The following is a 13,961-nucleotide window of genomic DNA, read 5'->3' as shown; positions in this document are numbered from 1 at the left end:
GCTTATGTCACACCAAACAGACTCAACATTGCATTGTCACCCACATAAATTGGATGCACTTCCTTAGATTTTGTGTTTCTTAACTAACAGCATAACCTCCCTCCCTTCCTCCTGTCTATTTTTTCTGTACACATTGTACTCCCCAAATTCCAGTTCTGCACTGTTATGTTTGTGTGACACCATGTCTCTGATATCCCAACAATATCTGCCTTTGATGTCTTGACTAGAACTTCAAGCTCATCGAATTTATTAACTATACTCCTAACATTGGTGTACATGCAAGTATACATGCACCTGTTTCTACTCTTAGTTACCCTAATACAGCCCATGTATTTTCTTGTTCCACTATGACTCCCAGCAGTCCTGGAAATTCCCATTGCCTTGCATTCCAGGCTGCTGCTCAATTGCGTTTCAATAGAAGTAGTGCAAGAATCACTTTTACCTCTGCCAGCGGCTACTGTTAATCTATTATTCTATGTATCCCCCCAAGTTAGCACTTTTCCGACTCACCTTACTCTGCCTCGATAGCATCAGCAAATATTCTTGCGCCCTTTCTATTTAAGTGTATCCCATACCTGTAGAAGCAGTCTCTCCTGTTAACAAGCACAGACCAGGCTGAGAAAAATTCTACCCCTTGAGCCTTGATCAATCTCTCCAGGGCCAAATTGATCGACAAGGCTCTCATCATATACTCCCTCCTATCGTGTCTGGGCAGAATTGCAGACACTTTCAAATTCAACCCTAACTCATGGCTTTTTTTCAGCATTGTCTTGTACTCAAGTAATTCTGCCGGTCTCCTACTCTTAATATCATTAGTGCCAATGTGTACAACAATATCACCCATTGTTCCCTTGAAGGATGATATCTGCCCTACAGAGTCATCAACCTTTGCACCTGGCAGATATTAATATATTTAGCAGAGCACATAACAGATCTTTGTTATTTTTAATTTTATTCTCAAAATCTGCGCAGTTTAGTCCCCTCAAAATAAAAACACATCTAATAATTGCATTAACAGTATTTCTCTCTAACCTATTATGCTCATCAGTGATCAGTCCATTACACTGGCATTGATGTGTGGTGCCTGGGTGCCAATTGCAATTTGGCACCCCCTTTAAAATTTTCTTCGTATGTATATGTAAGTTTGAGGTTTTCAGGTGCCCCTTGAACATTGGCACCCTCCGGACTGCTCGTGTCTGGTCCATTATATTCCCTGCTTCAGTACCATCCATTTTTAATGTTTTTTTTTTTGGACTTGGCTTCAAATTACCGTCCTGGAACTAGCTAATTTATATTCTCTACTCTATCCAACAGTTCTTGTTCCAGCTATTGCAAATTTCAGCTCTGTGGATAGAGCAAAAAGTATAGAATAAGTTAATTAAAACTTATACCCGGTAAAAATTACCCCAGAAGACTAATAACTGGAGAAAATATTCACTCGCAGCCAGCATTGACCCGGAATTGCAAATAAATATGAACATAATCTAATAAAGTCACTCTTGTACAAGGAATTCGATTTTAAGTAATGTTCTCCATTTTTCAGCACAATTCAGTGTATTCCATTCTTTATTATTTTCAACTTTGTTTATGGCATTTTTTTTTTTAAAACTCCAAACTGCTCATATAATAAATTTTCATCGAACTTTATTTCAGTTTTTTCAAATGATTCCAGAGAATTTGCTATATCCTCCCATTTTGGAATGTTTTTCATTAGCATCCAGTTTAAGAATTGGAATTCTAGGGGTTTTGACCAATTTTCTAAATAATTTTTAGCTGTCGAATTAAAAAAAAACAAAAAAACTATAATTTCATTTTTAATAATCTTATGAACTCTTCAGCTTTCTATATCACACTGAATAATATTTCTAGCCCCAAATGGCAGAAATTGATCAGATATTCAATTATCTAACATCTTAATCGTTTCTGCAACAATTATTTTAACCTCTAAAATTTTTTTTTTTTAATTTCTAATGTCCACTTATTGAAGAAACTGAGAAAGCTGTGGGCAGTCCACAATTATGCTTCTCCCAATGGATGAATAAAAAAATTCTCAATAAAAACGGAAGGCTTTTCTTTGGATGATGAAAAAAACAAGATTTCAAACTTTCAAAAAATTTTAAAATGCATTCAATGGCAAGAAATAATGTCAACGAGTGGGAGAGTATATTTTATACTCTATAATCTGTATAAACAGTAGCACAAAATTCCTTTAAATGTTCTGTTCAAACTGTATAAGTGTGAAAGTAAGAAAATATTTTTATAATTACCAATTCCACGTCAACCGCTAGTCTTCCTGCTCAGAGGTGTAGCTAGGTTTTTGGTCCCCTTGGCAAATTCGTGGCTATAAATCTATAGCTCACTGCTTTACAGAAGAATGAACTTATTTGCACAATCATAAAAACAAACATAACAAAAGGAACATCATACTGTATCTATAAAAAATCAAACAAATAAAGCACAATATTGAAAATCTCATTAAGTGTTAAGGTTCATTTAAAGTTCATTTTTCTTTCACCTGATGCTGTGACCTACGCCATTCAGAAATTCCTTCGTGGTCTTTCTCTCATTCACATAATCTAGACAAAGGTTCTTCAAACGCTGTTGATACTCCTTTGTGGCACGTTTGACTCATGTTCTTGAAGGCTCACTATGGAAATCCTTAATCAGGGCTGTTGATGCCGCCTGATCCTTTCTAATACTTTCAATGGCCTTCCAGATGGTTGGATGGTCATGCCTCACAGGTCCATGGAAAGCAAAATTCCAACTCTCATAGGTTGCTGGTGCAAGCCTCCTCATCAGTGGTTGCCTGATGGACATTCCATAAATGTGGTGGAACCGGGAGGAATCTTTCCCGTGAATACTGGAAGTAGTCCATCAGGAAAGCTGGTGGCTGGATGCAATGACGAGTGTTAGGTCCTTTGGAAATGCTCCTTTTTTGTAAACATTACGTTTCAAAGAGTCTACTCTCTGGCACAGTGGACTTAAAGTGGTTGTTGACATATGGCGTTTGCAACAATATATGCATATCTGACCCTGTTGATCAAGCTGTCTTTGTGGTGCTCCTTACTTTGGCTCCTTACTTTGGCTGCTTTAACCTTGTTAGGATCTGGGTCGTGGCTGTGTTTAGTCACTGAAAGTAGTTGCTTCATCTCCAAATCTGTATGAGCAAAACCTTTGCAAGAAAGTGCATTCCTCTGTGAAAATTCCCAATATATTTGTCTACTGTTTGAGCTCTTCTTGGTGTATAAGTAGCTTTCTGCGCACAGTTTAGAACTTCCTTTATTATTCTTGATGATCTCCATGGTGATTGAAGAAAGACTGATTTTTCAGTTCACTCAGAGTATAACCAATTTTTATAAATGCTACAAAGCTCACACCAACAGTGTAATACCTCAGACATTAACACTATGGTATCTGAAGTGGAACTGATGCCTCAGGTTAAATCTAGTAGCCTTAAATACACACCTGACTTGCCCTCCCCAGCAATGACTTGAGGTTAATTCTGATTTAGTGAGTGCATCAGGTCATTTTTGGAGGATTATTCAGGTAGACAAAAATGATCAGGTACAGTGAACCAATACAGACAAAGATTATATAATATTTTTCAGGATTACATCATTATTAAAATTACTAAAATTTCAGTTTATTTTTCTATTTCTAAAGATCCCCCTAAAATTTTTATAATGGTGTTAAAGATTGAAAACAGAAAAAATGGGGGCTTTTGTCATGTTTTACTTTAACTAAGGGGGTTTTGTCCTACTTTGCACTTTTTTGATGGCTTTCCTGGGGAGGTTTTATTTAAATTATAAATCACAGTATTGACGATTACCTCTTTATATAGCAAGCACAAAACCTATACACACATTATTTATAACTTCTAACTTATTTAGTATTGTAGAATGTTCACAATGCGTGAATTGCGAACTGCTGTGCATTTGTGCAAGTGCTGATGAAGCGGTTGCCTGATTGGTTCCTTCAAAATTACTTTCTGGCAGCAAATAGATCTATATGCTGATATGCAGTATGTACTCAGATTTAAGGATGCATATAGGCTTGATTTGCCCTCTGAAAACATGCCATTTTGTGAAAATTAATTTCACCCTGCCCTCTGATGCAACATCATCTAGGGGCACCATTTTGTCAGCTAGCCTTGGGTGTCAAAACAGCTTGGCATAGAACTGATGTGGCCTGTCAGTGGTGCCCTTCTGATACTGGTGCCCTTGGCACTTGCCCCAATGCAAAGACATTCCTACTCTACTGTTCCTGCTCCCCATTGAGCAGGATTATGAAATATGTATGCTAGACATCCAATCTTTGATATTGGAAATAACCAAATTTTGGAGTCGAGAAAATGTTTCATTGGCTTCTTCTGTTGATCCTCCAAAATTAACTTTTGGATTTTCAGCTCTGAATGCAATACAATTTTCTTTGGGGATATTATTTTCCTTCAGAAAAGTAAGAATGTAGTTGGTGATAGTTTCTGATATCTCATCGGGTAAAAAATTCATCTTAAGAAATTTAACTTGCATACCATTTTTCTTGTTGAAATATTGCAATAAACAATGAGATACCTTCTCTGATTTATGGTTGTTTGCATCCGTGGAAATTCCACAGAATTCAGTACTATTGATATCTTTTAAAACTTCATTAAGTGAATAAGGAGTCAGTACATTCTTTATTAGCGCAATTGTTTTCATTTGTGCACTGAAATTTTTGTGCGATTTTTGAATCATCAAAAAGTTGACTGAAAAGGCTTGAGGAGCAATCAGCACTTCTAAACGACTGATGTTTAATTAAATGATGTGCCATTGTAAGTTCAGCGATGACTACCTTGCCGTGTTCATTTGAATTTTCTTTTGAACAAAGAAGTGTTCCAATTTGGATGATGCAATATCTTGAAATTTGATTGCGTGTATTTTAGAATTAACATGATTTTTGATATGTGTCCCACCGTGTTGATAAAACATGAGCACATTCTGCATTCAGCCTCATTTTCGTGTCTTCCCTTTTTTATAAAACTCCATTCTTTCTAGACGTCCTCTTTGAAAACACATTTACGTTTAGGCATTTTATTTTTATTATGCAGCTTAAACTAATTAAAAAAACTATTACAAAAAATTTCACTCGATCTATGAACTGATTGAACCAGGTGCACTTGAACACAAACTGGCAGTGAACAGGCGACATACAAGCAATGACTGATGACGCGATTGAAGACAATACTGTACTAAACTCTGCTACTGTCTTTTGATTGTGCGAAAATACATTTGCACAAAAATGTTCATAATAACAATCCGGTCCATTTAAGCATCCCGAAAAAAAAAAAAACAACTTTCGGGACACCAGGACAGTTTCACATAAATCGGGACGAATCCCAGAAAACTGGGACGTATGGACACCCTATGTACTGGACATATTTTTGTTTTTTACTTTTTCTGAACAAAGTAGTAAAATACCGGAAGGATGGCAGTTCTACCAACAATTACCTGCTTACTTTTTGCTTTATTATTTTTATTATTGGGTATTTATGAAGCGAGAATGATATATTGATAATAATATATTTAATAATGATCATAACATTAATACTAAACACAAAAGCAAATGATTTTAGCAAGCATGTATTAATGATGTTAAAGATGATGCATGTAATTTAATTGTAAAGAAAGATGAATTATAGATATAAAAGTTAATATTTTTAAAAATATTGAATACTTTATTTAAGTAAGTTGTACAATGTATATTGTGGTGTTACCTTTCTAAAAAAAAGTGCCACAATACCAGATTTCAGCATTAGGGGGTACAGTGTACTTTCTGACCCTGCTCTGGCTATTCCACTGGACAAAGGCATTAGTGAATAGGGCTTACTCCAACAGTTCATTAAATTAAGGTTTTCCTGTGCTGAAATTGGCACTTTTACAGATAACAAAGAAGGGCATCTGTATGTAAATAAGTAGGTTTAGCTTAAATTTTTTATGTTATTACTTTGACACTGACTCCTGTTATATATGAAGTTTTTAAATTATTAAAGAGAAATATTTATATGCTAACTGTTCATTGCAAAGTTTTATTTTAATATTAAAATAAAAAAAAAAAACTACCATACCCTTAAAATACTCTTAAACTACCATAAGTCTAGTGTCTTAATTGTAGATTTAATCCTGCTTGAAAATATTTCAGAATTGAAACTTGGGGAGTTGGTCATTGAAGGCAAGACCAAAAAGGTGTATCGGCTTTCTGATAAGCCAGAACATGTGCTCTTAATGTCTAAGGATCGTATTACTGCTGGAGATGGTGCAAAAGCTCATGACATGGAAGGAAAATCCATTATCTCAACTGCTACCACATCAAAAATATTTGAATATTTGAATGCTGTTGGTATGTATGCATGGTTTTATTACACTCGTGTAATTTTGTTGCCAATAAAAGTATGATGTAGAAAATAAGGTTTGATTATGTAGGTGGAATTCTTTTACTGCAGCTTACAAAGCTCTTTTGCATGGCCCACCATCTTAAGTTTAGTGTAATGGTTCAGCAGTTCTATAATGAAATCATGTTAACTAATACAATATTGAGTAAGGACTGGTGGTACTCATTTGTGTATGTATTATGACACTGCACATTTAACTTGCCCAGTGATTAACTGGCACAAGTTAAATGTGTGGTGTCATAATATATACCAAAATAATTGTTGCTTATAATAAAGCACCTAAAAATGCAAGATAGGGAAAACTCACAAATAAACATCATTAGAGTTGGTGTACATGGGACTAATTAACATATAAACAATGGTGTGAAACCTTATAACTCCTCATCAAAAACAAAATCTGTTTGTTTTTATTAGAAGTAGTAAGCATGTGAAGTTTTATTTATTTTTTTTAATTCTGAGATTTAAGTGCCTACAGCATGGCCTTTATGAATATTTCTCAAGTGCCTGATCCTCTAGTTGACAAATACCATTATCACAGTATAAATGAATTGCTATTTTAAAAAATTAAACTTTCATAACTGAGAGTTGTGTATTTTTCTACTGCAACTTTTTTAAAATATTAAGTGGCTACATGTGAATGTTGGTTCTCCCCCTTAGAAAATCCATCATAAAAATAACAAAATAGTAGTTGTTTAAGAATTTTATTTAATTCTTAAACAAAATCGTGCCCTGTCTTTAGTGATTTATAATTAAATCTGATTAGATGTTCCTAATAGAAATATTTTCTCCTACAAATATTTGTGGTTGATGATTGAAAGATGTCATAGTGCTTGTTTGTAATAGCTTTATTTAACTAAATACAAAAAAAATTCTTGTTTATACTCTTTCATGGTCACCGGTTCAGAATAGGTTATAATAAATCATGAACACAATCATTAATTGCATTTAGCAGTGACATGGGCTTGCATATGGTCCACTCAAAGAATGTGTGCTGCTGCACTCACTCCTAACCATTCAACTGCATCAGGCCTAAACAATAGTCTAAGGGTAAGTATTTATATATTTTTTTTTCTCTTGTTTACAACAGAAATGAAATATCAGTAAGCCCTGAAGACAAACTGAAACTCAAATTGTGCTGGTTGACTGAATTGGTGGCAGTCATCAAAGAGCCCAATGATCAATCCCCAGGAAATGCACAGTGACACTTTTCCTAATCCATAAAAAAATTTATAACAGGTATAGCCAACCCGATGTATGTGTAGCACCAAGTGTCCTGCCTCTCGACTTAAGAAGAAAAAAACAATGTAAAAAATTATACAACTGATTTTAAAATTCAGAAATGAATACGAACGCATACAGTTTATTTTCAGAAATGATAATCCTGGATGGGATATTTCGGTTTATGTTAAATTGTCTGCAGTCTTCTTTCTTATTGATTTGCTCCTGTCTCCATTCAACAGAATACTCATCAGTTTTGCTACACAAATACCATCACATTAGTGAAGGTTCGCTGTGGTCTGTTTGTGCATTACTGGATGACAGAACCATTGTTGTATGGCATGCAGAGAATGTCTTCCAGGATGTTAACCTTGGGCTTACTGCAGGTTAGGGGTCTAGTCTTGGATCCTTTTCTCTGCTGTTCCTCTTTGTGTTTGATTGAAGCAACATATTATATATGCTGATGACATTAAGCTTTTTTACCAGCATCAGGTGTGAAGGTATCTAGAGAATATTAATATCAAGGAAGATCTTGGGGCCTAGAAGCTTAACTTTCTGGATTTGGCCTCTGCATCAACCTGGTCAAATCTCTCCAGTTAACATTTTCATTAAAAGGATAACCCCATCATTGTGTACCCAATGCTAAAAAGGTCTTATCTGTTGTCAAACAGTGTACTGATTTAAGGGTAAGTCTTTGACCACAAGATGTCATTCCTTCCTCATGTGGATCATGACCAAACTAAATTTTGCAGGCTTCACTGGATGCTAAAGCAGCAACTCATTCATTTGTAGGACTGCTCTGTCAGTTGCAGGAATGTCATCACACATGTTTACTCATCAATTCTATATGCTAGAGAGGTCTGGACATCCACAGCTCCATCCCACTTTAAGCGCATTTACACTCAGGAATACTGGCTGTCGAAGTGGGAAACTTGGAAATTTTGGCTATCATCTGCACTCATAACTGCCAAAATGGCAGATGCCCTTGGCATCAAACACCTTCCTGCAGCCATTCACGAGAGGAGAATTGTTTTAATCTGTGAAAATGATAAGTATTTCTGAATCCAACTCTGGGACCACTGTAGTTGGAGAATCCCTGTTCCATGTCTTAGATCGAATCCTGTCAGTGCATAACCCCAATAGCCTTTTTGCCTACCAAAATGGTGGAATTCATACAGCTGCTAGATGGTGAACTTTGTAAATTTGGTGTCTACAAAAGATACTAAAAAAGAAAAAATGCTACTGAGTGGTCCCACCATTAACCTTGTTTGAAAGTTACTGTTCCACCTGTGCAGTCTTCCTGTGATGTTAGGCCATAAGTTTTGCTATCCACAACTGTGGGTGTGCTGCCACTCATCTAAAGATGATTCCATGCTCTGCAGTGAGGATGTGTCTGGTTCCTCTCACTGGGGAGAAGTAACAATGAATCCTCTAAACTTTTTTGCTATTTACTAATTGTTGCATGCTGAACCACTAGGTAGAGATATCTTATAAGGGCTTTTCACTGTGGACATTGCGTAATTCAAGATTAATTGGAATCCATATCAGTTTACCCACATTATTGTAATTTTAGTTTATCTTTGAATTTTTATTTTATATTTATTAATGTTATTTTGCTTCTTTTTACCCTGTTTTTTTTATGTGAATCCCAGGCCTTTAGCTATTTTGGAATTGTATACTGATATACATACATTTGGGTATGTAATATAAAAAGTTTTTTATTTAAAACAGTTAATTTACTGCCTTTATGTTGTTAATTTAGGGCAGATAAGGTGAACTAATGGGTACTTCATGACATTGATTCTGTATTAGTGAACTTAGATTTGTTATTTTATATATTTTATACTGTAAAAATTTTTTTTTTTTTTTTTTCATACGAGCTCTTAGCTTAATATTCCCTTACATAATTACCAAAAATATTTAGTGATGGCAGATGCAAATAAGTGGGGTGTTATTGATATCCAGTAGTTTTTGGATGTGACCTGCTCTGAAGAACAGTTGGCTATTCTTGATCTATAATGATATGAGGAGCAGATGATAAAACAAACATCAGGTGTATTTGGAAACTATTCTTTAAGTGGAATTTAGAGTGCACAAAAAAAAAAAAATTACTGATTAGGTTAAGCAAAATGCTATATTTTGTAAATATGAAACCAGTGCTGGAAGTTATAAACTATCGTGATCTTCGGAACACAAACCAGTTTTTTTTTTTTTTTTGTCACGCTTCATTACAGGCTCAGATTTACAGAAGAAAGAGTAAAAGTAGATTAGATTAGATTACATGTAGGGTCACCCAGTAAGTTAATACCTATACCCATATATGTATTATGTCTGTAAATTGGATGTGTTCTCTGGTTGATTTGCCTGTTTTGCTAGATGAAAAAAAACCTCCAATTTCTGGGAGGTTTTATGCCAGAGACTGGCTAACTCGGCCACGGAGTGAAAACAGCCCATTAAAGTTCTTCGTGTTATTGGCAGTATTCGAACCCATGCCTTTTCCACCCAGTATGGAAAGAACTGTGACGATACCACTGTGCTACTCGTGCAGACAGATTACATTTTAAATAAAATATAAATTAAATACGTAAAAAGTATTAAAAGTAATCGCAAGTGATGCAAGAAAGCAAGCTTATATAGCATTTCAACCATCAGTACTCTCCAAGAATGTGTTTTAGTTCTTTCTTGAATTTATTCAACCCATCAACTTCCACAACAACAGGTGGAAGCATGTTCCAACAATCAACTACCTGCTGGTTGTAGGCAAACTTCTGCACATCTATCCTGCAACCATGCTTCAACTTGAATTTATATCCCCTCAGTGTGTATTCTCAGCAAGTGGAAGAATACCATAACATTCAGCTTGCTCAATCCATTTAAGGCTTTAGACACCTCAATCAGAACTCCCTGCAGGTGCCTAGTCTTGAGATGCTGCAATTTGCAGAGCTGAAGCCTTTCTAGGTAAGAGTGCCCTTTTGTTCACTTCATCAGTCTGGTTGCCTTTCTCTGTACCCTCCAGACCTGTATACAGCACTCAAGATATTGCCTAACCATAGCCTTATACAAAGCGATAATCACCTCTTTATCCCTTCTAGAAAGGTTTCTGTATATCATTGTCAAATCCTGCATGAGCTGGCCTGGCAGCATGTCTGTACTGCTCAGAGAATTTTATGTCTGACTGTACAAATACCCCCAGGTCTTTTTTCATTCTCCACCACCCAGAGTGTAGTATCACACAGTTGATAAGTTACTCTGGAATTACTGCTACCCACATGCAATACCTTGCTTTTGTCAATGTTAAACTTCAACTACTATTTCTCAGTCCATTTTTCCAACAAGATCCAATTTTCTTGGATCTTGTTGCAGCAGTAGCTGAGCTGGACGATTGTAGTTAAACACCCTGCCAACCTTTTGTATCATTTGCAAACTTGACATGAAGCCTGATATAACTTCATCAGTATCTTTGATAAATATTGAAAACAACAATGGGTCCAGCACTGAACCCTAGGGAACTCCACAAAGAACAGTGCTGATTGATAACCACTCTGTATTCTTCCCCTTGACCATCCCTTTATCTGTAGCAGTAACTTTCCCTTAATGCCATGCTGCTCCAGTTTGTACAGCAGGCTTTTATGTGCAATAGTATCAAAAGCCTTCCTGAAATCCAATGTAAAAATTATTTTTTGCACCCAGTTCCTTGGTGACTACATCAAAAAAACTGCCACTTAACAAATGCACAGCTGTGATTGCAGTATTATTGCATGCCTGTCCAGATGGTCCTGCATACTTTCTTTAACCAGTGATTCCATTATTTTTTTTTCTGGAGCCATTAAACTAACAGGTCAGTAATTACTTGTCATCTTTCGACCCCTCTTTGTGAACTGTGGATAGATTGCACATCTCCAGGCTATAGGGATCTCCCCCTGAATCCAAGGATGCTATCGTAATTATGGTTAAGGGTTTACTTACCTCCTTGCTGCTTCCCTTAATATAATTGGTACATTCCATCCACCCTAGGTGCTTTTTATGTCAGTCTTCAACAATTTCTCCTGAGTTTTCCTTTTAGTTATCAAAATATCATCTTTTAAGGGTACAAAAGGTGATATCATTGTACATGTTGGCACTAATGACATTAAGTGTAGGAGAATTGGGGACCTAATTAGTACAGGTCAGCATTGAAAAAAAGTCACAAGTTAGGGTTAATTTGAAAGTGTCTGCAACTACCCAGACACTATAGGAGGGAGTGTATGATGAGTGCCACGTCAATCAATTCAACCCTGGAGAGATTATGCAAGGCTTATGAGATGGAATTTTTTTCGGTGTGGTCTGTGCTTGTTAACAGGAGAGATTGCTTCTGATGGGATACACTTAAATTGAAAGGGTGCAAGAATATTTGCTGATGCTATCGAGGCAATGTTAGGTGGGTTGGAAAACTGCTAGCTTCACAGACTAATAGATTGACAGTGGCTGCAGGCAGAGATGGAAATTATTCTTTCACTGCTTCTATTGGAATGCGCAGCAGCCTGGAAAGCAAGTTGCTGGGGATTTCAAGAACTACTGGGTGTCATGAAAAAAGTAAATACATGGGCTGTGTTAGAGTAACTAAGAGTAAGATCAGGTGCATGTGTACTTGCATGTACACCAATGCTAGGGCGCCTCCGTAGCCAGGTGGGAAGGAGCAGCACTGCATAGCACACGCTTCTTGATTAGACCGGGGTTCGAGCCCGTCACCACCAAATATGGAGGATGCGGAAAGGTCAAGGAATGACTACCGCATATCCCGGAGCAATATTGCCTTAGTTGCTAATGCTCCTAAAAAAAACCCAAAACAACAAAACAAAAAACCAATGCTAGGAGTATAGAAAATAAATTTAATGAATTTTAAGTGCTGGTCAAAACATCAAAGGCAGATATCGTTGGGATATCAGAGATGTGGTGTCACACAGATATAAGAAATGCAGAATTGCAATTTGGGGGGGTACAATGTTTACAGACAGGATAGGAAGGGAGGAGGGATTATTCTTGTTAGTTAAGAAACACAATCTAAGAAAGTGCATCCAGTTGATATGGGTGGACAGTGCAATGTTGAGTCAGTTTGGTGTGACATAAGCACTGGAAAAGCAAAAATGAGGGTAGGAGTTGGTTATAGGTCTAATGACTCTGAGTACAATGAACAATTATACAGAGAAATAAAGAGTGGGCCAGTAAATCAGTGTGTCTTATAATGGGTGATTTTAACTTTCCAGATATTGACTGGAAATTGTGGATTGGTCACTGGCACACTAGCAAGGCTTTTATGGATTTATTAGATGATTGTTTTCTACAGCAATATGTTAGAGAAGCAACCAGAGGGATTAAATCTCTTGATCTGATGATTATCAGCAGTGATTATTCATGCATTAAGAATTTGCAGATAAAGGAACCACTAGGTGGGCATAATCACAATGTATTGATGTGGGATTTACTTAAAGATGTAATTACCATCAGGGATCAATGGAAGGGTTTTTGCTTTAGTAAAGGTGACTACAGTAGGTCTCAGACAGTTTTTAAATTCTATACAATGGACCCAACTGATGTTACCAACAGCAAATTCTAAATGGAATTCAAGGAAATATACTAATGGAAGCTACTAGACTTTTCATACCAACTAAGAAATACTATTCAATGTTTAGGCCTAAGTGGATGTCAGATGAACTAAACAGACTTGTGGCAGAGAAAAAAAATGCATGGGATACCTATAAATTATTAGGTGACACAGAAACATATGGCAGATATAAGCTATTCTATAATCAAGTCACAAAGGAGGTTAGGCAAGCAAAGGCAGATTATGAGAAATCTTTGGCAAAGGATGCGAAGAAAACAGCAAAAACTTCACTTGTGTAAACCTCTAAAAGGAAGGTGATAACCATTCTTAGATAGCTGTCAAAGTATGAGTATTTTGCATCTACATTCACACATGAGGAGTTATTCAAGGAGGAAAGGGCTAGATGTTTATCAAACTCTAATAGGGAGTTGAATGATTTTGTAATAACTGAGACAAAGTGGAGGAGAAATTGTTGAAGTTCAACATAAGAAAGGCACCTGGGGTGGATGGGATCTATCCATTTATATTAAAGGAGGTGGCAAAGGAAGTAAGAAAACCCTTAGCCATAATTATGAAAGCATCCTTTGTCTCGAGGGAAATCCCCATGGACTGGAGATTGTGCAAATGTATTCCCAATTCACAAAGGGTGACAAATAATTATAGACCTGTTAGTTTAATTTCTATTCCAGGGAAAATAATGAAATCACTGATTAAATAAGTGATGCAGGGTCTCCT

General features: G+C 36.3%; 1 protein-coding gene across 2 annotated transcripts in view; it reads left to right on the top strand.

Annotated features, from left to right (window-relative positions):
• Paics (PAICS bifunctional enzyme) overlaps positions 1 to 13,961 on the top strand; it is a 152,154-nt gene that overhangs the window by 42,569 nt on the left and 95,624 nt on the right. For both annotated transcript variants that reach the window (XM_090385099.1, XM_090385100.1), the window contains exon 2: positions 6,178 to 6,375. In XM_090385099.1, coding sequence (XP_090241225.1) covers positions 6,178 to 6,375 — 198 coding nt within the window. The remainder of the gene's footprint in view (positions 1 to 6,177; positions 6,376 to 13,961) is intronic.

Source organism: Mastigoproctus giganteus, chromosome 11, assembly GCF_048544385.1.
Source record: "Mastigoproctus giganteus isolate SK-2022 chromosome 11, ASM4854438v1, whole genome shotgun sequence".
Classification (NCBI taxonomy): domain Eukaryota; kingdom Metazoa; phylum Arthropoda; class Arachnida; order Uropygi; family Thelyphonidae; genus Mastigoproctus; species Mastigoproctus giganteus.
The sequence above is the reverse complement of the archived record's forward strand: the minus strand, read 5'-3'. Positions and strand labels throughout refer to the sequence as shown.